The sequence below is a fragment of the Denticeps clupeoides genome, unplaced genomic scaffold, assembly GCF_900700375.1.
Source record: "Denticeps clupeoides unplaced genomic scaffold, fDenClu1.1, whole genome shotgun sequence".
NCBI lineage: Eukaryota > Metazoa > Chordata > Actinopteri > Clupeiformes > Denticipitidae > Denticeps > Denticeps clupeoides.
In genome coordinates, this window is record NW_021630112.1 from 134,743 (window position 1) to 162,344 (window position 27,602).

Consider the following 27,602-nt stretch of genomic DNA (forward strand, 5'->3'; position numbering starts at 1 on the left):
CTGTCAACCCAGGCCACCCAACTACTGGTCCAGTCCTTCAAAATACTGATGCTGGCCTACAAAGCCAAACATGGAGAAGCACCATCCTACCTCACAGCCCTTATTACACCTCGCACTGCACCTCGTATACTCCGAGCCTCCAGTACTGCTCGCCTGGTCCCTCCATCTCTGAAGGTAAAAGGAAGACGCTCATCTAGACTCTTACATTTACATTTAAGGCATTTGGCAGACGCCCTTATCCAGAGCGACTTACAACGTGCTTTCAAGTTACCATCGATGAAGAGATCAATTCCGGTTCACTAGGACCCCCAACTATGAATACATCTATTTTATTCACTCTGTTGTAGATTCTGTACACAAAGTTCGACAACAAGAACATTACAATTTAATCTAAATATTCTCTAAAGAGGAAGGTGCTGTCGTTTGAAGGTGCTCAGTGACTGAGCTGTTCTGACCTCGAGGGGAAGTTCATTCCACCACCGAGGGGCCAAGACGGAGAAGAGTCTAGATGAATGTGTTCCTTTTACCTTCAGTAGGTACCTTTGTAGGCCAGCATCAGTATTTTGAACCTGATGTGTGCAGCTACTGGGAGCCAGTGGAGGGAGCGTAGCAGAGGGGTGGTGTGGGAGAACTTGGGAAGGTTGAAGATTCCTCGGTGGTGGAATGAACTTCCAGCTCAGTCACTGAGCACCTTCACACGGCAGCTCAACACCTTCCTCTTTAGAGAATATTTAGATGAACTTGTAACCTTCTTCTTGTCTGACTTCTAGAACAGAGTGAATAAAAAGATTGTATTCATAGTTGGGGGTCCTAGTGAACCAGAACTGACCACTTCATCCATGGTGACATCGCTCTGGATACGGCCGTCTGACAAATGTCGTAAATGTAAATGTAATGGGACATGTCGCATCCCGTCCGGGGAGGTGATGGATAAGGGGACATTTGGCGTCACATGTGACATTTCGGTGAGCATCTCCCAGACAATTTTTGATGGCACCTCTATCACGTCACTGACATAAGCATAAAGTATTCAGGTTACTGATCAAATATGCTTTCCAACCTCTCCTGTATAATGTAAATAACAAATGCTTGTATTATAACTGAGCATGAGCTGGAGACATCCTCTAAATATTCTGTTAAAGTGTCAAATTTTGATATATATACTTTGAGATATCTTTCACACATCTGAGTTCATGTTACAGTAGAAGGTCTGAGAAGGTCTGGGTGAAAGTGCCTGTTGGTATGTGTGTACGTGGACCCCGCCCTGTGCCCAGTGTCCTGGGATGGGCCCTGATGATGAACAGGCCTTTACGGAAAGCGGGAGTTCATATGGACAGGGAGGGGGTCGTTCATGTAAACATTCAGAAGGTGTCCGTTCCCACCACATACCTGAATCTTTCATGCTGCTGCTCCGTATCAGATATGGAGGCAGTGGTGGCCTAGCGGGGAAGGATGCGAGCTGCAGGTTCGAACTGCTCCCCGGGCGCCTGTCATGGCTGCCCACTGTCACCAAGGGTGACGGTTCAACACAGAGGACACGCGTCACCGCGATTTGGAAGAATTCTCTCTTAATCACATTATATAATAACATACAAAATCGTGCACATTAAAATGCTGCCCCTCTCGTTCCACTGCAACATCTCCGGGGTCGAGACACGCCCTCGCCAGGCCGCCGCCGCGGCGTACTGCAGGTATTCTGAGGCGTTACGGCACCAACGTGGCAGGATCTCAGATATCCTTCATTCCTCATTAATAGCTAACCCGAGGGCTCTTCCCTCCAACACTAATCAAAGGATTTGGTGGATTAGAGAGCTGGATTCCTCACTGACAGCTCTGGCAGCACGTGGGCACGGCGAGGTCAGACTATATCAACCAGGGCCCACACACGGCAAATATTACGCCCCGCAACGGCACAGTACGCGGCAGTGACTGTCATCTTTAAAGTCAGCGGTGCTGCGTTTCAATATCTCGTTCACCCTCTAGACTTTTAACAGCTAAATAGTGAGACGGAAATGCGGTTTCCACTCCGTCGGTCCACCCTGCCAAATAGTGAGCCGGTTGTTTAATTGCTTAAGCGCTGAACAAACCCAGTTATAAAAGGAAGGGTTATTACAGGAAACCCAGACGGTGTTTGGCGGCTTTTCACAACGGATCCGTGATGCATTCCTACAACCAATCCCTCACCACCAGAAGACGGAATCCAAGGTCAGCGGGGCTGGACACGGCGTCTCCTGCAGATCCCACAGCATGGATGTGCTCACACATCCAGAATCTGTTCGGCTTTTATGAGCGATTATAAGATGCATGGCAGCGTGTTGCACTCTGCATCAGTATAAATAATGTACCCCACTTTACACCAATCCAGTCTGGTTCCTGTCAAGTCGCTGATAAAAGGGATAAAATAATGTCCAGAGCATTGGATCAATTTACAGACACTGTAGGCAGCAGGTTTACACACATTTTAATAGCAAATTTTACCACCACATATACTTCAAAAAAAAAGTCTGAAATTACTGACATTTCTTAATAAATGTCCTGCCCAGTCATATCTGAGCATGAAAGTCCTACAGCACCTTGTTTCCCAGCGAGAAGGACATTTCACTACACCGTTCCAGGGGTGAGGCGAGACTCCTTCACATGCTTCAGAGAGAGCGAGGGGGGAAAGCTGTCAGCGGGCGCGGTGATTTAACGGGGACGGGAGCCTCGGGGACGCATTCTTCACTCACACCTGCTCGGCGTGACCCGTGTCAAGGTGTCACAATCGGTCTTTTTTATTATCAACAGAAATACAGAGAGTCAGGAGAGGTGCAGTGAGCCGAGAACGCGTCTTCTGTCCTCACATGACGAACGGTGGAGACGATGGAGTCCATCGTCCTCCGTCCCTGGGCGGCTCAGCGGCAGCAGCAGCATGGTCCGGTGTGTGCGGAACGTTCCGGACGTCCTACCCGTCACTTAGTGTGTGTGAGTCTGCTGAGGCTGGCCTGGCGAAAGGCCGGTCGGTCCCTCATGTCCAACACGCAGTCCCGCACCATCTCCACAAACATGGAGGGCCACAGCTTGTGCAGAGCCTCGCCCTTAATGCTGGTGTCGGCCGCCCACTGCACCAGGCCACACAGGTACCGCTGCACCAGCTCCGCCCGCCGGGAGGCGTCCACAGCGCCCTCCTGAGGGGGGGAGGACAGGCAAGGTGAGTTAGGACACGCCTCCGTTCGCTGTAATGTAAGGACCGGCGGACGGTACCTCCTGGCCGTCACCGCTGGGGTCCCGGACGGGGTAGTTGAAGAGCGCGCGGCTCAGCCCCTCGCCAAGCTGCCGGCCGTCCTCCTCGGGAGTCGGGCCCGCGCGGCGTCCACGTCCCTCCAACAGGAACTGCAGCTGACGCTTCCTGCAGGCACGTAGCACACAGGCGCGTGAGAGGACAGGACGAGGGGAGCTCTAATTGTGTCTGCTCGCTGCTTATGATTTAAATAAAGTGAAACCGGACTCCAGGCCAGTGGTCGACCACGAGGACTCCCTGACAAGTCCCGGAGACGGCAGCACAATGGTCCCTTTCAGGAGGTATTACGTGCGGAACCTGGCACGGGTGACCCAGCGCAAAGGGCCGGGCCCCGTATAGGAGGTTACGGCGATTTTATTACCCCGGACGGCCTTATCGTCTGCGGCAGCAGCGTCTCTACAAATGTCCGTGGACGAGAACATTACTAGTGGATGTTACATCAAACGGCCCGGCCTTGTCTATCAGCACTAATCTGGCGGAATACAGCACTGCACCGACATGTTCCCAACTGGTGCCAGAGCGGAGAGGTTTTGGCTGGAGGGTGAAATACCTGTTGGGATGAGAGAGAGAGTGTGTGTGTGTGAGAGAGAGAGAGACTGGCCCTGTCTTGAAGCAGAAGAGACAGGGTGGAGTGTGTGTATTTATCTACACTGCCTACAGTATTTAGGTAGAAAGAAAGTGTAATAAGGTGCTAGTAGCCTAGCGGGTAACACACTCGCCTGTAACACCCCACCTACTACCATCGTGTCCCTGAGCAGGACACTTAACCCTGAGTGTCTCCAGGGGGGGACCGTCCCTGTAACTACTGGTTGTAAGTCGGATAAGGGCATCTGGTAAATGCCGTAAATGTAAAATGTAAATGTACTAAGGCAGATTTGCCATTATATATCCATCAAATTTTTTAAACCATCTGTCCTGCTTCGGATTTCAGCACAATTACCACTGAAAGTGAGGGGGACGCGTTGGATTCAACAAGCGACCCAGACAGGGCAACTCTACATGAGTATTATTATATAAAAATATGATGAAATGCGGCAATTAAAACCAAAAGCACTTCATTTTTGGCACAAAACCCTCATCGGCTGACGTCCTTTTGACGCATCTCTTCATGGCTCTCAGGACCGGTCACATAGCCAGGCCTCGTGCCGCAGAGACAGCGATTACCCCGCTGGAGTTAAGGAGAGCCTGATCCCTGCGCTGAAATGACAGGGTGACGGGCCAAAGGAAGAGGTGGAAGGAATTCCTCCGGAGAAGCTGAGAGGAGCTATTGTTGCGGCGCTGCGGTGAAGCCGCGACTGAGGCGATGCGCCCAGCCGGCCCCTGCCGGGGCAAGCTGCGGCGTGCCAACGTCGGCCACACACAGAGTTCATGCACACCAAACACTCGCTACCACACACGCACCGAATATATGAATGACTGGGCCAACCACCTAGAGGTAAGGGATACTAGCTCACAAGCTCGGTTCCAGTGTCGTCATAGGTGTAATTTGTCGGGGGGGTTAGGGGGTCATGACCCCTGCAAAGGGCATCAGGGTGGTAGTGGCATTGAGGGTAACACACTCACCTATGAACCAGAAGACCCAGGTTCAAATCCCACTTACTACCATCGTGTCCCTGAGCAAGACACTTAACCCTGAGTGTCTCCAGGGGGGGACTGTCCCTGTAACTACTGACTGTAAGTCGCTCTGGATAAGGACGTCTGGTAAATGCTGCAAATGTAAATGCATCAGGGTGGTAGTGGCATAGAGGTTAACACACTTGCCTATGAGCCTGAAGACCAGAAAATCCCAAGTTCAATCCCCACTTACTATCACTGTGTCCCTGAGTGTCTCCAGGGGGGGGACTGTCCCTGTAACTACTGACTGTAAGGCGCTCTGGATAAGGACGTCTGGTAAATGCCGTAAATGTAAAATGCACAAATCAGATCCAGCTAATTTAACCCCCCAATATATTCACATCATTAATAAATATGTGAATTATCTTGCATTAATAAGTTGTTGGATTTCTGGATTCATTTCATTTGCCCGCCAAATAGCTGCATGTTTAATCACCTGGTTACTGACCCGCCTGCCGAATACTTGGTGTTAACCAACCTCTCTTGTTTCAGGGTGTCCGGACGTTTAATACATTATATTTTTTGCACTAGCTGCAGGCCAATTAAAAGTTGGTCGCCCCTGTTCTAGACATTCTCTGTGTGAACTGCCATACACTGCTGTTTTTTTAATAGCACTCAAAATAACTCGAATATTTTTTATTTCTCTGCACACACTGTGCACAATTTCTTTTCGTAATTTAGTTAAAAAAAGGTCAACCTTTGACCTTCTGTGATTCCGGTTCTGATAGACTCTAGTTAATATACTTTGCATGTAATGAATGTCGCGTATATGAAAGTTTTTTTTTTTTTTTACTTTTCCACAACACATTGTACTGTATTGAGAAGCATTTGAGATGAACATATTGAGATGAACACACACACACACACACACACACACACACACCTGCTCTCTTCCAGCAGCAGCAGCAGACGGCACCGTGGTGTTTTCGTGGTGGCGACGTGGCCCAACGTTCCGAACAGTCGCTCAGCAGCGATGACATCATTCATGGTCACCTGACAAGTCGAGTGGCACCATAGCAACAGCAAGAAAGCGATTTAATTAGACCCCACGTTTCAATACGCTTATTATCAACATGCTGAAACACTCTGCTGGCGTTAAAAGGTTTTCAAGTCACTTCCTGCCACACCTCCACGCCGTTGAGCTTCTGCAGGTTGAAGTGGTGCAGCCGGTATAAGAGGAAGGAGCGCCACAGCGCCAGGCCGACCACCGGATTCCCCTCAGGGTGGATGGTGAGCTGGTCCAGACGCTTCACCTGAGCCAAGGCAGCCAGCTGTGGTAGTCGGCTAATGTTGGTCTCCAGGAAGACCAGGTGCTGCGTGAAGGAGCAGGTTGGAAAGAGATAAGATGACTGAAAAAAGGAATATTTAAAACCTTTTTCCAGACATTCCAGACTACTAATAGTGGTATAAATTACTTAAACAATGACAACTGTGTCACCTACATGGTACGAGCTTGTATAGTGATATCAAAAAATCTTATCTTAAAAAATAACGTCTCATAAAGTCTTCATTTGAAGCTGGTTACTGTACTGAAGCGGTCATGACTTCTCAACCTGCACAGCAATGACACCTACGGAATTGTTGGGTAAATTGGAAGTTTGTAAAGAAGAACGAAACAGCGTCAGCATGCAGGAAAAGTACAAGATGGCTGGTGGTAGCCTAGTGGGTAACACACTCGCCTACAAACCAGAAGACCCAGGTTCAAACCCCACTTACTACCATTGTGTCCCTGAGCAAGACACTTAACCCTGAGTGTCTCCAGGGGGGGACTGTCCCTGTAACTACTGGTTGTAAGTCGCTCTGGATAAGGGCGTCTGGTAAATGCGGTAAATGTAAGATGGAGCATGGTCCAGGATCAGTTTGAAGGTACAATCTATACTGGGCTTGTGGGGAGTGCAGTGCTGGCTTCTGCACCATCAGAGCAGAGCTCAAGAGCAGCATCTTGGAGGGAAGTGGTCAGCAGCCTCACCGCTAGGTTGGGGAACTTGACTCTGATGCGTGGCAGTGTGGGAATGATGGCGTCGAAGCTGATGTAGCGGAAGGCGATGGTGGTGACGGCGCCAGCGGTCTGAACGCCCCAGCCCCGCTCCAGGGCCTCCAGGGCCCCGGGACCGAAGAGCCGCAGCATCTCCCCATCCAGCTCTGCCAAGTGGCTGTCTGACAGAGAGAGGCTCTGTACGCTGGTGCCACCCGCCTCTGACAACCTGGAGACGACACACAAGGACACAAACACATACACGCAGACATTTATCATGTTTTTGTTCCTAAATCTGAGCAGATCCTGGTCCTGCCCCCCTCCCAGATAAGGGGTCCGTGAGAGAGGTGAACTGGGGCGGGTCTCAGGGATACCCATTCTCCTGCCTGGAGAGGCACAGTGGCCCCCGAATCCCACATACCTCAGGATCAGGTGCCCGAGGATGGACCAGTAGCGGCGAGGCACTGCCAGTCTAATTAACCCGTTCATATTTCACAGGCTGAGAATCTAGAGCAGGCAAAGAAACGGAGCAAATCGTGGAAGGTAAAGAAAGAAAGAGAGGTATCACTGTGGCCTTATGGGGAAGCTTGGAGCAACATGGCAATAATTTGATGCCCGTCTTCATGCCAGAAGGAGAGAAGTCAGAAGGGACTGTAATGGGAACCTCGCGTTACAAGGCTGCCATTGTAGCTGCCACTAAATCGGATCCCAAGGTGGCTTCCTATTATCTGAGCGCTCAGGCCTGCCTCCCCCTCTTATCTCCATCGTACCCTGCAAGACAAAGCGGTCTGACCTGTGGAGAGGGCTCCATCTCCCTGGGAACCATACAAACATTCAGTGCTGGATGAGAAGATGCGTAAAAGGAGGATAAATGGGGTTACGGACACTAACCGAAAAGTCAGCGGAACAAAGGCGGAGTCAGGAGGAAAGGTAAATACACCAAGGCTGATAGGATTGTGCTTTAGCAGATGAAGTAAGATGAAAGCGAGCAAATACAGCAAAGGAATTAAGTGAAATGGACAAGGAGCAGAGGAGAAGGCTGCCTGATGATAATAGGAAGGGCATCTTCTGAAATTCCATATATCAGAGTTGAAAAAGAATGTATCTGAGCACAAATGAATCAGCATGTATTCGATACACAAGCAAAAGCTGAGACCACAGAGCTGGTTTTTATTGAAACGTGGCCATAATAAGATTTCAGCAACTATGGAAAGTGAGGGGCAGAAGCTGAACCTTCATCATCAGGCACTTTACCACTGAGCCAAGAATACATTATTCAGCCGGCACCTCTCAGTTCAATCAGCAGGGCTTCCATCACCGGAACTCACGAACACAGGCGAAAAAGGCAGAGCGCAGGCTACACAGAGTCCATTTCCTCTCCCAACTATAAGAACTGTATCATCGCATCAACATTTCAGTATCTGTGCTATTGACAGTATGGACAGGAGGGGGTTACAGGCATACAGGCTCCTCCCCCTTTTAGAAAAGTTCATCTTCGGGGCGTCAGAAATAATTACACAGCAACAAAAAGGGCTCTACAACATACCGACAACGTCCTGATCTATCTGGTCACTTGTGGAAAAACCCAGAAGATAAAAATGCTGAGACACTAGAGAACAAGTTTCATGCATGACATAGTGAAAATATGGCCCACAATTCCTGGTACTTGGTGTGAAAGAGTCCTCCGATCCAGACTCCCTTCCTTGATTATTTCCACCCTCTTGCTGCGTGGTCTGGCCATTGGCCATAGGCACGTTCCGGGTTCCATCTCGCATTGTTCCTACATAATCGTCTCTGATAGCGGACCTGGTGCCGGGAGAGCCGACCAAGGCAGAGTGGTGACAGTAGAGACACAATTTCTGGGAGCGATCTTGGCTATTCAGCGGGGAGTGAAATTTAATAAAGTCGGGCTCTGATGCCACAGTCAGTGTCTCAAACAGACTCAGGCTCAGTCCTTTTTCACACGTGGTTTGAATCACACAGCAAGTCTTCCCTGAACTCTTCATCAGTCGACGTTAAAGTACTGGATGGTAGATCTGAAGCTCCGCATGTTAAAAAGGCGGATCCTCTGCAAGCGGCGTGGGCTACGATTGCGGTTCTCTCTTCTGAAAGGTGGTCTGTTGCCGAGAGAAGGTGCCGTGGGGCGGCCGGCAGAGCCGTCACGGTGGTAATGGAGGGACGGTTTATACCCCCGCCTGGCCGGTCACTGGACACCCCAGCATGGCGCTGAATTAAAAGAAGGTATAAATAGTCCTCAGCCATCCCCCTTCCATCTGAGGGGGGTTTGTACCAGCTTTCACAAAGCCCCCGATCCTCCTTCCCTTCGGCCTGGATGAAACTGAGAGCGTGTAGCGATAAAAAGGCTTCAATGGGAAATCAAAACGGATCAAGAGGCAAACAGGCGGCGTGACTCACGTCTATACTGCCGACTAATGGACTTCCGAGAGGCTGCTGGCGTGCAACTCGGGGCGGGTGCAATTCACCAAGCAGCATTTTTACAAATGCATCAACTCCAGATACATCTTTCATAACTCCGTTCTAAAGATAAGAACGATCTTATCTTGAGACAAGTCTGAGTAATCTCAGTAATCAGGCCCGAGCAGCCTCGGGGAAACCAGAGGCCGTGATTGGGAACAGATTTTGAATTTTTGAAGGTGTGTTTCCATTTTAATCATTGCATACTTATTTCATAGCGGTGCTATACGGGTTACAGATTCCATTAGGGGCTTTTAAGTCGATTGGCCTGATGATAGACCATCAGATTACATCAAAATTCGAACAGTCGGTGTTTGTTTTCTGTTACACCCCCTAAAACCCGAGAAAAGTCATGTATGTCTGTGAACCTACACACACACGTTGGTTTTTCAATTGCTGCAGTGGAAAAAAAAAGGAAAATGCGAAATAAAAGACAGAAATCTTAGGGTGCTAGTAGCCTAGCGGGTTACACACTTGCCTATGAACCAGAACACCCAGGTTCAAACCCCACTTACTACCATCGTGTCCCTGAGCTTAACCCTGAGTGTCTCCAGGGGGGGACTGTCCCTGTAACTACTGATTGTAAGTCGCTCTGGATAAGGCCGTCTGGTAAATGCTGTAAATGTAAATGTAAATGTAAGTTCTATTAATGTTCTATTTGAGAAGCGCTGGTGTGAACTATAAAAAATAAATCTTTCTCATATCCAGCTTTAAACACAACCTGTTCAGCTTTCTCTAACAATGTTTGTGGACATGACAGTGCCTTTCAACAGTTTTTGTCCTTCTTTTCTCTTTCTGACTGACACACACACACACACACACACACACACATCCCCAGCATTTGCAAACCTCTGTCTGATTTTGATGAATGATTCATCATGTATTGTGAGTAGATAGAAAGCTTTTGTTCCGCTCTCCCCTCTTTCATTAAAGTAATTTATTCTCCCCTCTCTCTTCGTCTGGTTCTCAACCCAAAAGGTGCAAAACTCACGTATAAATATGCAACATAATTCATTACGTAACAGGTTAAAATACAGAGCTGGGGACTCAGGTAAAGTCCCATTATCTGGTGCTTGTATGGAGGATATTCCAGCATCTGGGCCCGGGATGAAATGGGCCACTGGATGTTGTCCCGTGGTTCAGACTCTAATTAGGACAAAGGCGCCCGCCGCAACACACAGGTACTCCTACGGCCAGTGATGAATTGCTACGCTACTTGTTTATGGTGCAGTAGCACCATGAAGACCTATTAGAGAGAAGAGCGTCCTGCTCCTGGGAACAAGTGTAACGAACACTGGTTCAGAACAGGGGCAGCTCGACCGTAGCAGAGGCCAGTTTAACCCCAGTTTTAGTCGGATCCGTTATACACACGCATGTTTAATTGTCTATATAACGGTCTATTCATTTTTATAATGGTTTATTAGTAGCATATGGGCAGTGGCAGAGTCAGAATATTGTTATTCAGCACATTTTGACAGTGAAGTACTACCTTGGGTCTCGAGGGCTGTTGGGGCGACTGGAGGAGCGTAGCCGGTTTTCACTGCCCCCCGGTGGACAGTCCGGTGCTGATAACGGGCTCACCCGTCTGTTTGGGGGGAGAAAAGGACAGGGACTGTTCAGTCCACCAGTAGACTGCTTCATTCCCAAACCCTCCAGATGTGCCACTACCTGGGCTCGTCCGGTGAAGGGTCCTGCGCCAGCCCATTGGTGTGGGCGGTGCTGTGGGTGGGGCTGCCCTCCGAACTCACTTCCTCCTTCACGCCATTCTGGGTGGGCAGATCCAGGCAAGCCTTTAGCTCCTCCCACTGCTGTGCAGCATTCCGAATGGCCAGACGCCGCTTCTCCTGGACAAACGAGAGACAGTAATGGGCCGTTTTCAGCATCCTTCTTTCATGCAAAATATCCACACGATTCCACCAGTCCTGATAAAAACACATTTGCTGTTCATGTTCACTGCAGCTAGCCTGCAATTATTCACTCAGAGGCTCAGAGCTCAGAGGTAACGATTTCTGACAGCAATCATTTCTGTATGATTGTCCACAAGGGTTCAGAAATATTAAAAAAAAATTTACATCTACTATTCGGGTCCTTAATAAATATTTCTGACCTCTGTAATCGTTACAGACCCTGAGAGATGTTGTACTTTTATGAGGCATGCATATTACATTTTTTTATTACTGTATAAAGCTCATTTGTGCTGAATAACAGCGTTGATGGACATAAGTGGACAGAAGGTTGTGGTATTTAAAATTTCAGCTCAAATGCTGATGACACCCAGCTCTATCTGTCATTCCCACCAGAAGATGCTACTATAGCAACAAAAATTTCGGCCTGCCTCTCAGACATATCGGCATGGATGTCTGAGCGACACCTCCAACTCAACCTATCCAAAACCGAGATTCTGATCTTTCCGGGCAACAATTCTCCTCAGCAAAACCTTTCAATTCAAATTGGATCGCTATTGTTAACACCCACGGCATCTGCAAAAAGCCTTGGGGTTTGGATAGATAACAAACTGAGTTTGAACCATCATGTTGCTGCGATCTCCAGATCCTGCAGGTTCACTCTCTACAACATTCGCAAGATTCGGCCTTTTCTCTCACAACAGGCTACGCAGCTCCTCGTCCAGGCAATGGTCATCTCCAAACTCGACTACTGTAACTCTCTCCTGGCTGGAGCCTCTGCAGTCACCATAAAACCACTCCAGATGGTCCAAAATATGGCAGCCCGCCTCATCTTCAATCAGCCAAAATACACCCATGTTACACCTCTTCTTACCTCCCTCCACTGGCTCCCGGTAGCTGCTCGCATTGAGTTCAAATCCTTGATGCTTGCCTACAGGGCTGTAAATGGAACTGCGCCCTCCTACATCAACACACTACTACCTAGATACACTCCTACACGCTCTCTCAGATCGGCAAACGAAAGGAGACTAAAAATTCCTTCTTCACGGGGTCTCCGATTCCAATCATGTCTGTTCTCCGTTGTTGTCCCTGGCTGGTGGAACAACCTACCCTCCTCCACACGACTAGCCGAGACTATCACCACTTTTAAGAAGAAGGTGAAAACCCTCTTATTCCAAAAATATTACAGATAAATTTAACACATACACATGCATACACATTTAACAAACAAATACAAGATGTATAAATACATTATAATTTTTCTTAGTCTAGCACCCAACACTCTCCGAGCATGTTCTTCAATGACAAGTCTAAGCCTTATCAGGGCTCTTAGTTTGTATACTTGATATTCTATAGAAATCGAACGAGAATTGCTGGTGTCTTCCCATTGTAAGTCGCTTTGGATAAAAGCGTCTGCCAAATAAAGTAAAGTAAAGTAAAGTAAAGTAAAAGGTCTCGCATCCTCAATGCAGATGACATTTGGTCAACAGATTATATTTATGATATCATATTTAAATGATATTTAGGGGCATTACACCCTCACAACAGCCTCAACAACACAAGGTCAAAAACAAATCTGCTTAATGACAGCAGAGACGCGCAAAAGTTCAGAGTTCTGCATGCAGGCCTCTGTTCCTGTATCTGCGTATTTCCTGCTTTAATTAGGATCTGCTCAGCCCACGACGGGATCGCTGCCCCACTCAAACACTACACAGAGTTCGTCACCAGGGATTAGCTGGTTTGGATTACGGAGTGCATTAAAATACCGGCCACGCGACGGCAGACCCAGGGACGGAAGTTTTTACAGAAAGGAATTGTCTGGTTATTGTTACCCATTAAATCGACATTTGGAGAAGCTTTAAAAATCAACCAAAATATACATGGCTGACTGGCTGTAAATAATTGCCTGTGGTGATAATAATCTGAATATATACTGGGATTCCGTTTCAGTGATAACAACACGTATAATTAGTTAATTTCATTTCTTTTTTCTGGCCTCCAAAATTTTCTTTGACAATTGTCCATTTTCCCATGATGCTCTTTGCATGTGTTACATATTAAAGTATTAAAAAGTCAGTATCCTATTACAAATTATCAGAGGAAAAATGCAAGATGGAAAAAGGGTCTCTTTTATCCCCCAAAGAACAAAAGCATCTAATGAATAGGAAAAGGCCTGCAGATACTCTTCTGAAAAAGATCATTGTTGAGACCTGTGAGTCTTTTCCTTGTGAATCCTTTTTAACCCCAAATCTGAAATTACAAGATTTGAATAAAATGTAGGGCTAACATACCCCATATTTCAGACCCATTTTTACAGCATGGGACGTCTTCACTAATGTCCATTTTATGAGCCTTTAGTTGTGTGCAATTATCTTTGCCACCCAGAAGTTGATCTTTGATGAGATTAAAAGGGGGAGGGGCCTGTACGCATGATTGACAGCTCATCCCAGACAATTTAAACTCCCTCCTGTATGTCAGTGGACGTCACAGATGTGACCACGCCCACCACCACCAGCACAAACATGCAGATTATCATTCAATAAATTCAATAAGACCACTTTCAGACGTGATCTGCAAAAGCCACGGGCGTAAAATGAACGAAAACCGGCTCGGCTCTCTGTACCTTATGAACAGCCTGTTTATGAGTCTCTCTCTTCTTCTCATCCTCCTTTCGGGCTAAAACACAAGCCATGCGTCTCTCCTCCTCCTGTAATATAAAATCAATGGTAAAATCTGAGTGGATTCGGACGTATATTTCGCAGGCAGGCCCCAGCAGTTGAACAGATTACAGGAAGGACTATTCGATGCAGCACGACCGTGCCCAGCTGTTTGGGTGATATGAAATCTCCCAGCATGCATTGCAGCAGATGACCTCGAATAAAAGCAGCTGAGCTGCTGGGACTCTGGGACAATGGGTCAGTGTCAGCCTCCACTGACCACATCAGCTGTTCAATAATTCATGTAATTCCGTAAGGGCCATTGGGATAAGGCTGATATTGGATATAAGATAGTAGCATTGAAAATCTTGCAAACATTTCAGACATTTAAACAGAAATGGTACCATTTTCATGATACATATAAGCTGACAGTAGCCAAATACTAGAAAGGTTCCTGCTGAGACACACAACTCTCATAATTGAATATAATTTTTATTTCCTGCTCTGGAGCACACACTCCAGTTTGCCTTGTGTTGTGTTGACCGGTTGTCCCATGGGCCCTCGTCTCTGTCAGTGGCCTGCGGCAGGAGTGTGTGTGTGTGTGTGTGTGTGTGTGTGTGTGTGTGTAGGAGAAGCTCTGTCTGCAGCTCTGCCCCACATTTCCCTCAGCAGGAGCATAGTCCATCGTTACCAGAATCAGCTCTGGCTCTGTGCCATGGCCCTAAAAAGCCAGAACTCTTCCAAACCTCCAGGTTTTCACAGGAATGCGTGCGTGCATGCACACACACACACACACACACACACGCACACACACACACGCCATTAACAGAACATATACTGCAACACAGCCTCCCCTCAATACTACAGAGGAACCCAGGGACAGATCAGGAGGACTGGATCAGATGCAGATACGAGGAAAAGTAGCATCACAGAACATATTAAATTGATATTGATTAAATTGATTGATTATCATTCCTCAACGCATTTTGTTATGTTACAAATCATGTCCAGTCAACTGGTATTTCCACAGATACAGAAACATCTCAAGGATGATCGGGGGAAACAGGAGGCACCTGAGCTACATTTTACTTATGTACAAGTGATTTCTCAGTTGTTTTATTTCTAATAAATTTGCCAAAACCTCAATTAAACATTTTTCATGTTGTCATTATGGGGTGTTGTGTGTTGAGCAAATAATTTAATCCATTTTGAATTAAGGTTGCAAATGTGATGTGATATGCACCGTCCCCACACACTGCTCCCCGGGCGCCTGTCATGGCGCCCACTGTCACCAAGGGTGATGGTTAAATGCAGAGGACACGTTTCACCGTGTGATGTGCTGCAGTGTTTCACAATGACAATCACTTCACTTTCGAACTAAAACTTTATTCTGCCGAACCAATTTAACACGCTGACACTGTTTCCAAAATTGAAAATAATGATCAGGATATGAATGATGTTTGATTATGGAACATTATCGTGGAAGTATTGGAAATACTCTTACTGTGATGCGCTTCATGTCCAGGGTCCGGAGGTGAGGAACACAGCGCAGGGCTGCCTGTCTGTACCATGTCTCCTGGGCTACAGGGTTCCCATCAAGGGTGAGTTCACAGAGGGAGCCCGACTCACCCAGACACGCGAGGTCATCAAAACTGCATACACACACACACACACACACACACTTCACATGCCTACATGCATTTTTATCAGAGAATTTCTGTATATTTCACATGACATCACATTTTAAAAAAAAGACACTACAGACCTGGCTTGTTTCATCACAGGGGGGGTCTTAGTTAGTATCTGAGGACCGCACCCCACCCATTTACATGCATTATATTTCCATACATCAGAATATCAGAATCCCTGCCACATCACAGAACCAGAGCAGACCGGCATGCTAGCTCACCTCCCCACCTTCACACAGCAGCACAAGGCTCCAGAGAGAAGCAGCGGCGGCCGGTGTCCACCGCAGCCAGAGCCCGTCTGCAGGCCCGGCCGCAGGGCGGGGGGAGGAGGGGGTTAAACGCTGCCGCTTACCTGCCGATGCAGTTGGAGCTGAGGAAGAGACGGCGCAGGCAGGGCAGCCGGTCCACCTCCGCCTGCGAGGGAGGAGACGGAGAGGACTCAGAGCTTCCCCGTGCCCACAGTCACCTTGCGGCTCCGACACGCACGCGCGTGCTCACATGCACGCAAAAACGCACAAACACACACAGACGGCGGCGCAGCGCGCCATTGCAGAGAGGGGCGGGGCCGAAGTAGAAGGAGCGAGAGGAGGGTGGAGGGGAGAGCTGTGGGTGTGCGCTAATGCAGACATCCTCACCACACACACACACACGGATGGAGCAAGCAGGATGTATTTGGACCAATAAGGAACCCTACAGGAAGTGACCGGATCTGGTGATGAGGAGGGCGGAAAAGTGCCGCGTCAGCCACGCTGCAGGCAGTAAAAGGCTCCAGAGACGTCGGCAGCGTCTGCAGCCTGCCTCCTCTGCCCTGCGGTCTCCAACGGCGGGGACGGCTGGACAGGACGCGTCCTTCTCAGAATATCGCCAGGACAACACAGGCATGGCCATGTAGTGATGCCAGGTCCTCATGGCAGAATGCGGTTTTCAGAGGGCGTGAATCGTTGTTGTCCCCTTAGGCAGAGATCCAGGTCAGGTCACCATCAACGTATACACGTTGAACCAAACTTTAAAGCTCTGATGTAGTGGGATACGTGAACAAATCCCTTACAGTAATCACGGCGTTTCCACCGGGAACTGAAATTACATGCGGAATCCTCGACGGAAGCGAGGCGGGTGGGTTTTCTAAAGACTTTTATTAACACGGCAAAAGCTCGTGGGCGTGGACGGAGAACGGAGCCCTGTGAGCAGAATTACCACTCAGGATATGATGAATAATGCTGAGGTGCCACCGAGGTCCCCACACGCTGCTCCCCGGGCGCCCGTCATGGCCGCCCACAGCTCACCAAGGGTGACGGGTTAAATGCAGAGGACACGTTTCACTGTGTGCACCGTGTGTATCACAATGACAATCACTTCACTTTCACTTTCAAATAGAAACCGCGGTCAACAGAGCAGTAAAACCGACCCAGTACTGCACCAGTAGGACAGAAGCCTAAAAAAAAAAAAAAAAAAAAAGGAAAAGATTTACGGCTGAAAATTGCGTCACCGACGTCCTGCACGCCGACAGAATTCGTATTCCGGGGGAGACGTGCGCCCCCCCCCGTTCCACCTCACCGCTCCGCGGCTCGGCTCCAAATTTAGCAGTGCGATGACGTCGCCTGGCAGCTGATGGTGCACGCCCCGAGCCAATCAGAGACCGGCACGGAGATGAATAAGTGAAAGGCGAGTGGACGTACAGGGGAGCGGCCTTTGTCTGGCTGTGCGCCATGGTAACAGGCTGCACCCCCACCCCACCCCTGCTGGCGGTGTCGCGGCTCAGCCGCTTATTACCGGGCGACACGCAGGCCGTTCTGAAGCTGCAATCGGTGCTTCGTCTTTAAAAGAGGAATTCCTTTCAGCTCGCGACTACGGTGGCTGTGTTCGAGTGGGCGGAAAGACCTTTCTGGAGCATCTGCCCACCTTTAAAGTGCAAATCTCTCCCTCTGACGATCCAAACGCGTTTCCCGAGACATGCAGGTGGGTGGCCTGGAGAGGGAAGCATGCGGTACATGCGACGCCGTGGCGAGTGTAATATGCATATCCCAGACCAAAGCTGATTAGAGCGACCGTTAGCCCTCCTCTCGGCCTTTAAAGATCCTTCTACGTAACACAGGTGTCCTGTCATGGCTGCCCACTGCTCACTCAGGGTGGTGGGTTAAATGCAGAGGACAAATTTCACTGTGTGCACCGTGTGCTGCGCTGCTGTGTATCACAAGTGACAATCACTCCACTATAATTCCCTATAACATCAGAGAGGTGACAAGCCCGGTCTTCAGCAGGTCACCAGCATGACCTACAACCGCCCACCTCCGTGCTCACAGTAGAAAGCGTGTTCCACTCTCATTTTCATTCTCAAGGGTGTTTCATAACCAAGACATGGTCAAAAAAATGCAGCATTTGTCCAAAAAAACTCCTCCAAACAGTAAAAAAAAAAAAAAACACCCACAGACACGACACTGTCACCCCTTTAACAATGACAACGTAAACGAATGCACAGAAACACGCGAGCAGCAGAAGTCGCGCCGGGCGCCGCGCTCACCACGCCGCTGATTACGTTGCGGCGCAGGTTGAGTTCGGCCAGCGAGTCCAGGCCCCGCAGGCCCTCCACTCTGGAGATCCGGTTTCCTGCCAGGTTCAGCACGCGCAGCTCCGACAGGTGGGACAGGTTCTCAATCCGAGGAATCTGGGAAGATCAACAGAGAAAATGGACGAATCCTCCATTGGACGGATATTAGCTGTCTGATTTCAGCCTCCCGAACAACTATCAGGCATCATGAATCACACCCCAGAACCCTCATTTCCTACGTTCAACATGCACGCTGTGATTGTGACCCCAGATATGCAGATCCGCCTCTCTCGGTGGTTTACGGAGCATGCCGATGTGCTTTCTCTGTCACATGAGCTCCCCCTCGCCACATTACACTCGATTTCGGTTCCCGTGAGTCCGAGCGAGAGGCGGCTTCATGTCGGACGGAAATGCCCCTCCCTCCCGGAGGTCACAGCGGGCAGGTCGGGTGACGCGATGCGACCCCAGGGCCCCGGTGGAAGAGGAAGCCCTGACTGCAGAGGGGCTGGCAGGGAGGCAGATGAAATAAACACATTTTTACGGCCCGGTCTCCTCCCGCTGGGAGCCAGCATGGCGTCCTGCACCGTCACCGTTGTCAATGCAGCCTGGTTCAGCCAATCGGCGGCCCATGGGAAGCACTTAATTAGATGCGGTGACTCAGACTCCAGCCTGGTGGTCACTTCGCGGTCGCCTGGGCGCTGGAGGCACCGCTTCTCTGCGCTACAGATGCGCAGGACCGCTTGGAACGCGTCCAGACAGTCCACAGGAAAGAGGGACCACCATACAGCAAGCAGTGGCACTGATGGGGACTACTGGGACGCGGTCAGCAGGTGTTTCTAATGTCCATTCTCAGCCCCGCACCTGAGAGCTTTGAGGACGAGGATGTTCCCAGGCCACATCCCGAAACCCCCTCCCCTCCGTCCATCTCTCGTCAAAACAGATGAGATAATCCCACGGAAAAACTTTTCACGGGTTTACGTTACACGTCGCCAGAGCGGCGCTCTCCGTTCAGGCAGGTCAGGCATCCCAACTATGCCGCTGTGGTTTGGTCTGCGGATAATCGCTTTATTCCACCTTCTCCCGTTCTCCGCTGGCCCTTCCCTGCGGCTGACATTCGAATCGCGTGACCCCGACACATCTGATGCAGCTGTAGCGAGGCGTGTGCATGTGAGCGTGAGAAAGTGTCCCCAGGACGTCCACCGACATGCCCCGAGTACAAGGGGCATAAAGGGGAATGGAGGGAAACAGAGGAGAGAACTTCTTAATTACACACCAACAAACAGGCCTGAGTGGGTAGTTAGATCGTCTTCTACCACTGTGGCTCAGTGGTAGAGCGCGTGCTTTTCATGTATGAGGTAGCGGGTCTCCATGGTGACCGTCCCCACGCACTGCTCCCCGGGCACCTGTCATGGTGCCCACTGCCCACTCAGGGTGATGGGTTAAATGCAGTGGACACATTTCACTGTGTGCACCGTGTGCTGTGCTGCTGACAATCACTTCACTTTATTTATTAGACACTCATTGTCTCCATCTGATTATGGAGACAACAGAAAGAAGACATCGATGCCGCGGCGGCTCCACGCGTGACCCCCAGGAGCGAGCGGGATTTTTCTGGAACGAGAAGGCGCGGTGGGGGCCTGTTTGAGGGCTGGCCGTCTGGAGGTGGCTGGTGACATTCTCAGCGGCGTGCCACAGTCACCAGCGCTCTAATTATGCACGCCGAACACATGCAGGAAGTTGCAGCGTGGGCGAGGTACGATTGCGCCACATGCATATGAGTTACCACCTGCAGATGCGTAGGTGCTCCAATTAACATAAAATCCTCCCCAAACATTGGGAAAAATGGTCATTAAAAAGGAAATAAGGGACATTAGTACCTCATTACAGTGCAAGTCCAGAACATCGAGGTTTGTCAGCTTCTCAAGGCCGCAAATTCGTTGAATCCTAGAAAAGATCGACCATCACCGTGTTAATAACAGAGACTTTAAAGACAATTCTGATTTAACGATCCACCGAGGTCAAGATGGACAGGCTCGAGCCCACACGCGGTCTTTCGAGGATTATTACCGGAAACCCCCCCCCCCCCACACACACACACACACACCTGTTCTTGCCGAGCATCAGCACCCTGAGAGACGTCAGAGTGGAGACGCCATACAGGTGGGAGATGCGGTTGTCATGCAGGTCCAGGAAGACCAGCCAGCGCAGGTGCTCCAAGTTGCGCATGCAGGAGATGCGGTTGTGCTGGAGGTTCAGCAGCCGCAGCTTCTCCACCCTCTCCAGCAGGGGGCACTCTTCCAGGCCACGCCTGACCGGGGAACGGAACAGGAAATGGGACGGGCTCGTCAGAAGTCAACTGGAATCCTACAATAATACATTACAAGGCCGTGGGGAGTGAAGTTTTTTGGTTCAGGGCAAGGGAGAGAGAGGAGGGGCGGGAGAAGGCCGATGGCTCTGACCTGCCCCCTGCTGGCGAGTGTTTGCTAACACAATTCCGCCGGAAGCACTGGTAGGAATCTGACCTGTCCAAATCCAGGCGCTCAGGAAGGGCAGCGTAGTCATCATGAGAGCGGCCACCACAGGGGAAGCCGAGGGCGGAGGCTGTAATCACATCTCCTGCTGAAGAGAGACGCTGCACTTTAACACCACGGAAGGATGCACACGGAAAAACGGTTCTGTTCCATATTCCGAAAGCCAATAAAGTCACGTCAAGTAGGAAGCGGCCCCGTAATCGGAAGGTTGCCGGTTCGAATCCCGAACCGCCAAGGTGCCACTGAGGTCCCCTTGATGAAGGTCCCGTCCCCACACACTTCTCCCCGGGCGCCTGTCATGGTGCCCACTGCTCACTCAGGGTGATGGTTAAATACAGAGGACACGTTTCACTGTGTGCACCGTGTGCTGTGCTGCAGTGTCTCACAATGACGATCACGTCACCATTTAATTTAAATAGCGATACACAAGAGACACCGTCCTTTCAGGACAATGGTGCAGCCACACAAAAGACTACAGAGACAGTCCAAGACAGGACAACATAAAGTGATAAAGTGAAGTGATTGTCTCTTGTGACACACAGCAGCACAGCACACAGTGCACACAGTGAAATTTGTCCTCTGCTTTTAACCATCACCCTTGGTGAGCAGTGGACACCATGACAGGCGCCCGGGGAGCAGTGTGTGGGGACGGTGCTTTGCTCAGTGGCACCTTGGCGGATCGGGATTTGAACCGGCAACCTTCTGATTAGGGGGCCGCTTCCGTAACCCCCCCCCCCCCCCAAAAAGAAACAGAGCCCCCAAAAATATTGTAAGCTTTTTGATACCCGTCTCCACGGAAATGTTTAGTAAAAAGGCGAAAGATTTGTACGTGATGAAGAGAAGCCTGATAAATTGTACAGACGCCCTTGTTTTGCAGTAGTTTAAGTAGCAACGCTGTGCGAACATTTTACCCGTGACGTGAGACGTGTTGCTCTGGGAGCCGGGGGCCCCTGCGCTTTGCGTGAGCCGGCGCGGATGAACCCTGTAGGACTGCGGCCCCAGGTCACCCATCACCGCACCGCATGCTGCAGGAGGGGGCAGCATGGCATGCTCAAGGCCCGCCAAGTCCCCGACGAATGCCAGCGCGGGGCTGTGGGCCAGCCTGGTGCCACTCAGTGCAGCGAGCCTGTTTTCTGAAGGGACACGGTTGACAGGGACCCTCCCGGACTGGCTGCGTGGTTAAAAAATTTGAATCGCATACCTGGTTTTGCGGGATTTATCCTCAAGGCGTCTCCCGCGATGTCTTTTGTTAAGCCTTTCGATACTTGGAGATCCAGCTATGGGGAAGATGAGGTAAAAAGTCACCCGGTGGAGCAACAGCAATGCTGGTTTAAAGACGCGTCGTGGTCAACTCACTGGCCTTGGCACCACTTTATCGGGCACCAGAGACTTCACTGCAGCCAGATGCAGTTTGTAACTGTTTACCTGGGGAAGAGTCATATTTAATACCATAAAACAGTCGGAAAGAGGGAAAATGAACAACGATCCATGGTACGATGACAGGGTTGCCAGGTCTGGTCAGCTGGGCGAATTGGAGAGGTTAAACACACTTTAGGCGTCCTCTGGTCTATCCCATGACCCCAATACATCGATAAATCTATTATTTATAACGAACTGGAATAGAGTGCCTGGAGCAGAATTTCTCACATAAAGCTAAAATAATGAAGTTGCACACAAAGCTTCACCTCCTACCACAAGAACAGGGCCTAGAAGTGTAAAACACAGATAATAATGGTTAAAAGGTTGGAAAACAATAATGTCCTGTTCTCGCTTTAGGTAAATCCATACTTGTTTGACATGGGGACGTATGTCCCGTTAAGATATTATATTGTTATATTATTATATTGTTGTATGTTTTGTTGCGGACGCTCGTTATTTCCCGACTTCGTACGGATGGAACGTACCGTGGGCGCCAGGAACCGCGCCGCGCCGCTGCCGGCCTTCCTCTGCGGGCGCATTGCGGTCGAAATGTATTTAATTGCTAATTTAAACAGTTAAATAAACTATTTTTTTAAAAAAAGGATCAGCGGAGCGTCTTGCGTGTTTCTATAGCAACGACAGATTGTGGCTGGTTACCACAACATCCGGTCCATCATCAAAATCAGTTCGTCCGGAAACAGCCTCCCAAAATCTGAGTTCCGGGCTTGATAAGACAGCGTGGGGGTTGCATTAAAGGTTTTGTCACTTTTAGTGTCGCTTCTATTTATTATTTATTTCATGTTGTATATTTGTATTTTATCTGTAATTAAACTATTGACATAATTTAAAAAAAAAAAATTACATTTACAGCATGGTACACGATGGTAGTAATTGGGGTTTGAACCTGGGTCTTCTGGTTCATAGGAGAGTGTGGTACCCCACTAGGTTACTACCACCCTAAACAGGACCAACAGGCACTTGAAACAAGCTGCCAGGTTATGGATGGTTTGTGAGACCATTTTATTACAATGCATGAATACCTGCTGTTGTTTATATAATGTGGACTATTTGTTACCCCGTGATGCAGAGAAAGGAAAGTATTGTACATACAGGAAGAATAATGTGCAAATCGCTGCTCATAATTAGAGTCGACTGCAGTTATTGTCGCAGTGAAGCCAGTCGCAGCCCAGTATTACTTCCTTTTACGATCTTTCACCACGTTCCTTCCATTTTTATTCTCCCGCCATTTTTTACTCCTAAGAACCGAATACGGTTTCTGGTGTAGAATCACGGGTGTCACCGTAACTTGCTGGTAATACCTGTAAAAATACCCTGCCTGAGTCAGAGAGGAGGCCGTTCTCGGCGCGTTCCGTCCATTTTTCACTCCAGTAGGGGGTTCATGTTTGGGCGAGGGCCCGTCAAACGGCTTAAATAAGAAGGAAGTACGGTTTCTGGTAGAATCACGGGTGTCGGCGTAACTTGCTGGTAAAAATACCCTGCCTGAGTCAGTTCTCGCCACGCCACACGACCCCACAGGGCCCGAGCGCTCCCTCCTGACACTGGCGGGCTTTTAAAGAGGAATGTGGCCGGACCAGCACCGCACCTTCCCAGCAAATTCCTTGTTTAGGGTGGTAGCTGCCTATGAACCAGAAGACCCAGGTTCAAACCCCACTTACTACCATCGTGTCCCTGAGTGTCTCCAGGGGGGGACTGTCCCTGGATAAGGGCGTCTGGTAAATGCTGTCATTTACCACGAAATAAAACCCCCAAGTTGCGACGGATTAGAAGCCACCACGTCGCCCGTTCGCGTCCTTCCCGGCCAGAAGATCCCCGCCGAGCCCCTTATCCAATTTGCGGGCGTGATTGGCGGCCACGTGTAGCGCATGACCCCGCGGCCGGGCTATATAGGGCAGGGCGTGGCCGGCGTGGCCCCCTTCCCCGGCGGGTAAAGACCGGGGTCCGAGGCGCGATGCACGCCCTGATCAACGCGTTCCTGCGCTGCCTGTCCTTCCTCTTCCCCCCCTCCTGGCTCCGGGCGGCGTTTTGCTGGTGGGTTGGGGATGAGTGCGCAAAGACGCCGTGGCCCAATCCGCGGGCTCGTTTCAAGAGCACAAAGCCTCTTATCCACCAGGAAGTCGCCGCCTCCCCAGCTCCGGCTCCGGCTCCAGACCCCGCTGCCCGCGGCTCTCGCTTGTGGGGGCTCTGGCAGGCTGTGGAGCGCGTCTTCGGGGCTCCCTTCGCCGCCCGTGAGCGCTGGTGCCGCCGCCGCCGCCGGCGCGGAGACCCCCACCCGCCGCACCGCCCCGTGTTCGGCGTCGCCGCGCCGCCGAGCGCCATGAGCTCCGACGTCGAGGTGACCGCCGGGGACGCGCGCGAAATGGGCACCCAGGTGACCATCACCGTGGCCATCCAGGCGGCGGAGGACGAGGAGCCGGAGCCCGACGACGAGCCGTCCCGCGGCCGCCTGGACGTCCACGGAGGCGGCGGCAGCTGCAGCGAGGACGAGGCGGGGAGACACGACAAGTCCAGGTTCGCCCGGTCCCCGCCGTCTCACCTTTTAATCCGACTTCGCCGCACCTGTGGCGCGCAGAAGCGATCCCCCCGTCACGTGACCCGGGCTGTCGCCGAGATTGATTGGATTTCTTTGATTAATTTTTTGATAGATATTGATTGATAGATATTGATTGATAGATATTGATTGATAGATATTGATTGATAGATATTTTTGTGGGTTGCAGTGCTGAAGCATTCATGTCCAAATCCCCCCGATTTAAAATAAAAATCAATAAATGCGCACTGCTTTTAATATCGGCTATGAATTACGGGTTGGAATCGCTTACATTTACGATATTTACCAGACGCCCTCACACTGGGGACACTGGAGGGGGCATCACCCGCTGGGCTGTAACCCCCCTAGTCACGTAGAATCCAGCAGTATAAATGGACGGCGTTGGTGTGGAGGCGTGGCCTGTGAACTGTGAAGTTTCGGGGGGAGGCGATGAATTCCACGCTTGGGCCGTGATTTGGCGCCGTCGGCGTAACTCTCCTCTCCTCTCCTCAGCGGGGCTGGCACGAGCGGCGGCGAGCTGGAGGAGGAGAGCTGGCAGCCGCCGGACGCCGAGCTGGCGCAGAAGCTGGTGGCGCAGATCGAGTACTACCTATCGGACGAGAACCTGGAGCACGACGCCTTCCTGCTGAAGCACGTCCGGCGCAACAAGTTGGGCTTCGTCAGCGTGAAGCTTCTCACCTCCTTCAAGAAGGTACGGTAGCGACGGTTAAGAGCGTTGGTTGGTTCCAGGAAGTGGAGGAAGTTTCCCGCTTTTTTTCCTTGCCGCGCAGGTCAAGCACTTGACCCGGGACTGGAGGACCACCGCGCACGCCCTGCGCCAGTCCGCCCTGCTGGAGCTGAACGACGAGGGACGGAAGGTGCGGCGCAAGACCGCCGTGCCGGTGTTCGCCAGCGAGTCCCTGCCCAGCCGCATGCTCCTGCTCAGCGAGCTGCAGCGCTGGCCGGAGCTGGGCGTGGCGCTGGAGGGCAGGAACGGCGACGGGGGCGGCCCCGCCCAGCAGGAGCGGCTGATGGAGCTGCTGCTGAAGGCCTTCGGCGCGTACGGCCCCATCGCCTCGGTCCGGGTGCTGAAGCCCGGCAAGGACCTGCCGGCGGACCTGAAGAAGCTGAGCGGCCGCTACGCGCAGCTGGGCGCGGAGGAGTGCGCCATCGTGGAGTTCGAGGAGGTGGAGGCCGCGGTCCGGGCCCACGAGGCGGTGGGCGGGGACGGCGACGGGCCCGCGCCGCTGGGCCTGAGGGTGGTGCTGATCGGCACCAAGCCGCCCAAGAAGAAGGTGACCAAGGAGGGCGGCATGCGCAAGAGCCGCTCCCTCAACAGCCGCGTGCGGGAGCTGCAGTTCCACGCCGACGACTCGGCCTGCAGCTCCTCGGAGACCGAGAGCAACCCCACGTCCCCCCGGCTGGCGCGGAAAAGCCGCTCCGGCAACAACCTGAGCCCCTTCCAGCCGCCGAACAATCACCTGAGCCCCGCCGTGTCGCCCCGCTCCAGCCCCTGCCCCCAGCGCAAGTCCCCCGGCGCCGCCGTGTCCCCGCTGGCCAGCGAGGGCCGCCTGAGCCCCGAGCCCGGCCGCCGGTGGGCGGACTACTCCTCCGACAGCAGCCTGACGCCCTGCGGCAGCCCCTGGGTGCAGCGGCGGAAGCAGGTGGCGTCGCAGGAGAGCAGCCCGGTCGGCAGCCCCATGCTGGCCCGCAAGATCCAGAACGCCGACGGCCTCCCGCCCGGCGTGACCCGGCTGCCCCGCGGGCCGGACGGGACCCGCGGCTTCCACGCGCCCCCCGCAGGCCAGGACCGGGCCAGGAGCGCGGCCACCCAGACCTGACTCCGCCCGCTCCAGTCCGGTTCCCTCGGCCCCGAACGTCAGAGTTGCAGATATTTTTGTTTGGATTCCTAACTTTTATTTTTGTACACAGATCGTGTATAGTACGCTTTACGTTCGTTCATTTGGAATATTGTATAGTGGGGGTTCGCGGTGAAGGGGGACCTGGTGAGGACGAATGTAAATGTTGACCTTGGAAAGCAAGCAGCTCAGTGTTGGAAATGCCACTTCCGTCGGTGTCAAGCGTATATATCTTAAAATAGTGTATATATCTAATATATCTGTATACCCCCTTCAATTATCGTTATTAACGTGGTTTTTGTCTGAATGTTCTCTACGTGCAGTGTTTTAGGTGAATGGGATTTAAACCATCTGCCTTTTTGTCTAGTTATATCTTTAAAAAAAAAAAAAAGAGAAAAGCCTTTTGATTTATTTAAAAACTGCTGCCACAGTCATCATGTGACACATTACTTATGGACTTTAATTTTTATTTGGCTTTTACGTTGTTTACCCCCCGGTTTTAAGTTGCTTTTTGGAAGATTTTTTTTTTGTTTTTTGACCCTCGTACCTGAAAGTGTTGGGGTGGCCTCTTCATTTTACTGAGCTGCTTCCGGTCAGTGTTGCATGCTGGGAAATGGAGTATTGGAGCAGAGTCCACAATGGCCTTTGCACCCGAGTTGGGGCAAGTTGTACAGTGTATTTCGTATTGTACGAAAAAAAAGAATAAATGACTAAAGAGCCTTGGTGTTGATGATTTTTACGGTCGGCCTGACTGGAGTTTTCCTTTCTTTAGGCAGTTGAAAGCACCGTCAAGATGGCACAATGGCCCGCGTTATGCGTACGTGCATCACTGTCGCTGGTGAGAATTTGCGCACAGATGGGCGGCTCATGAGCGACTGGAGAGCACGCACGTTGGCGCCGAAGCTGTTTTTTTTCTTTTGCAGAAAGCTGCCAGCCCTCGACGGCCAATCGTGGGTCATTTTGTCCGCCTTTCGTACAGGCCGATTACGTGACCCAATGCAATTTTCTCTCTCGACAACAGGGGGGGGGGGGGAATTGAGCAGTATTGTAAGGTTGTGGGTAATTGAGCGCCTATTACGCATTTTGCTGTGTGGAGCTCGTTATTAATTT

The 27,602-nt window shown here is 50.9% G+C and overlaps 2 protein-coding genes and 1 non-coding gene across 5 annotated transcripts; 1 reads left to right on the forward strand and 2 right to left on the reverse strand.

Moving 5' to 3' along the window:
* Positions 1–2,444: 2,444 nt before the first annotated feature.
* Positions 2,445–24,627, reverse strand: LOC114783718 (leucine-rich repeat-containing protein 49-like). Of its 3 annotated transcripts, none has more exons than XM_028969233.1 (18): positions 22,571–24,627; positions 22,023–22,091; positions 21,868–21,943; positions 21,578–21,799; positions 20,658–20,754; positions 20,240–20,443; positions 20,013–20,079; positions 18,109–18,252; positions 15,943–16,004; positions 15,407–15,554; positions 13,869–13,952; positions 11,010–11,185; positions 10,831–10,926; positions 6,861–7,095; positions 6,019–6,204; positions 5,775–5,884; positions 3,241–3,385; positions 2,445–3,164 (listed from the first exon to the last, which is right to left on the reverse strand). In XM_028969233.1, the coding sequence occupies exons 1-18, from the start codon at positions 22,622–22,624 to the stop codon at positions 2,949–2,951; spliced, it is 2,391 nt and encodes a 796-aa protein (XP_028825066.1). In that variant the 5' UTR covers positions 22,625–24,627; the 3' UTR covers positions 2,445–2,948. The 3 variants fall into 3 exon arrangements, with proteins under 3 accessions (XP_028825066.1, XP_028825065.1, XP_028825067.1); XM_028969232.1 differs by having other exon boundaries at positions 20,595–20,754; XM_028969234.1 differs by lacking the exon at positions 21,578–21,799 and having other exon boundaries at positions 20,595–20,754.
* LOC114783727 (U5 spliceosomal RNA) lies at positions 21,403–21,518 on the reverse strand. The gene has a single exon (XR_003748547.1). It is a non-coding gene; the product is annotated as a U5 spliceosomal RNA (small nuclear RNA).
* LOC114783719 (la-related protein 6-like) lies at positions 23,986–27,211 on the forward strand. The gene is made up of 3 exons (XM_028969235.1): positions 23,986–24,614; positions 25,147–25,345; positions 25,425–27,211. The coding sequence occupies exons 1-3, from the start codon at positions 24,055–24,057 to the stop codon at positions 26,472–26,474; spliced, it is 1,809 nt and encodes a 602-aa protein (XP_028825068.1). The 5' UTR covers positions 23,986–24,054; the 3' UTR covers positions 26,475–27,211.
* The last annotated feature ends 391 nt before the right edge of the window (positions 27,212–27,602 follow it).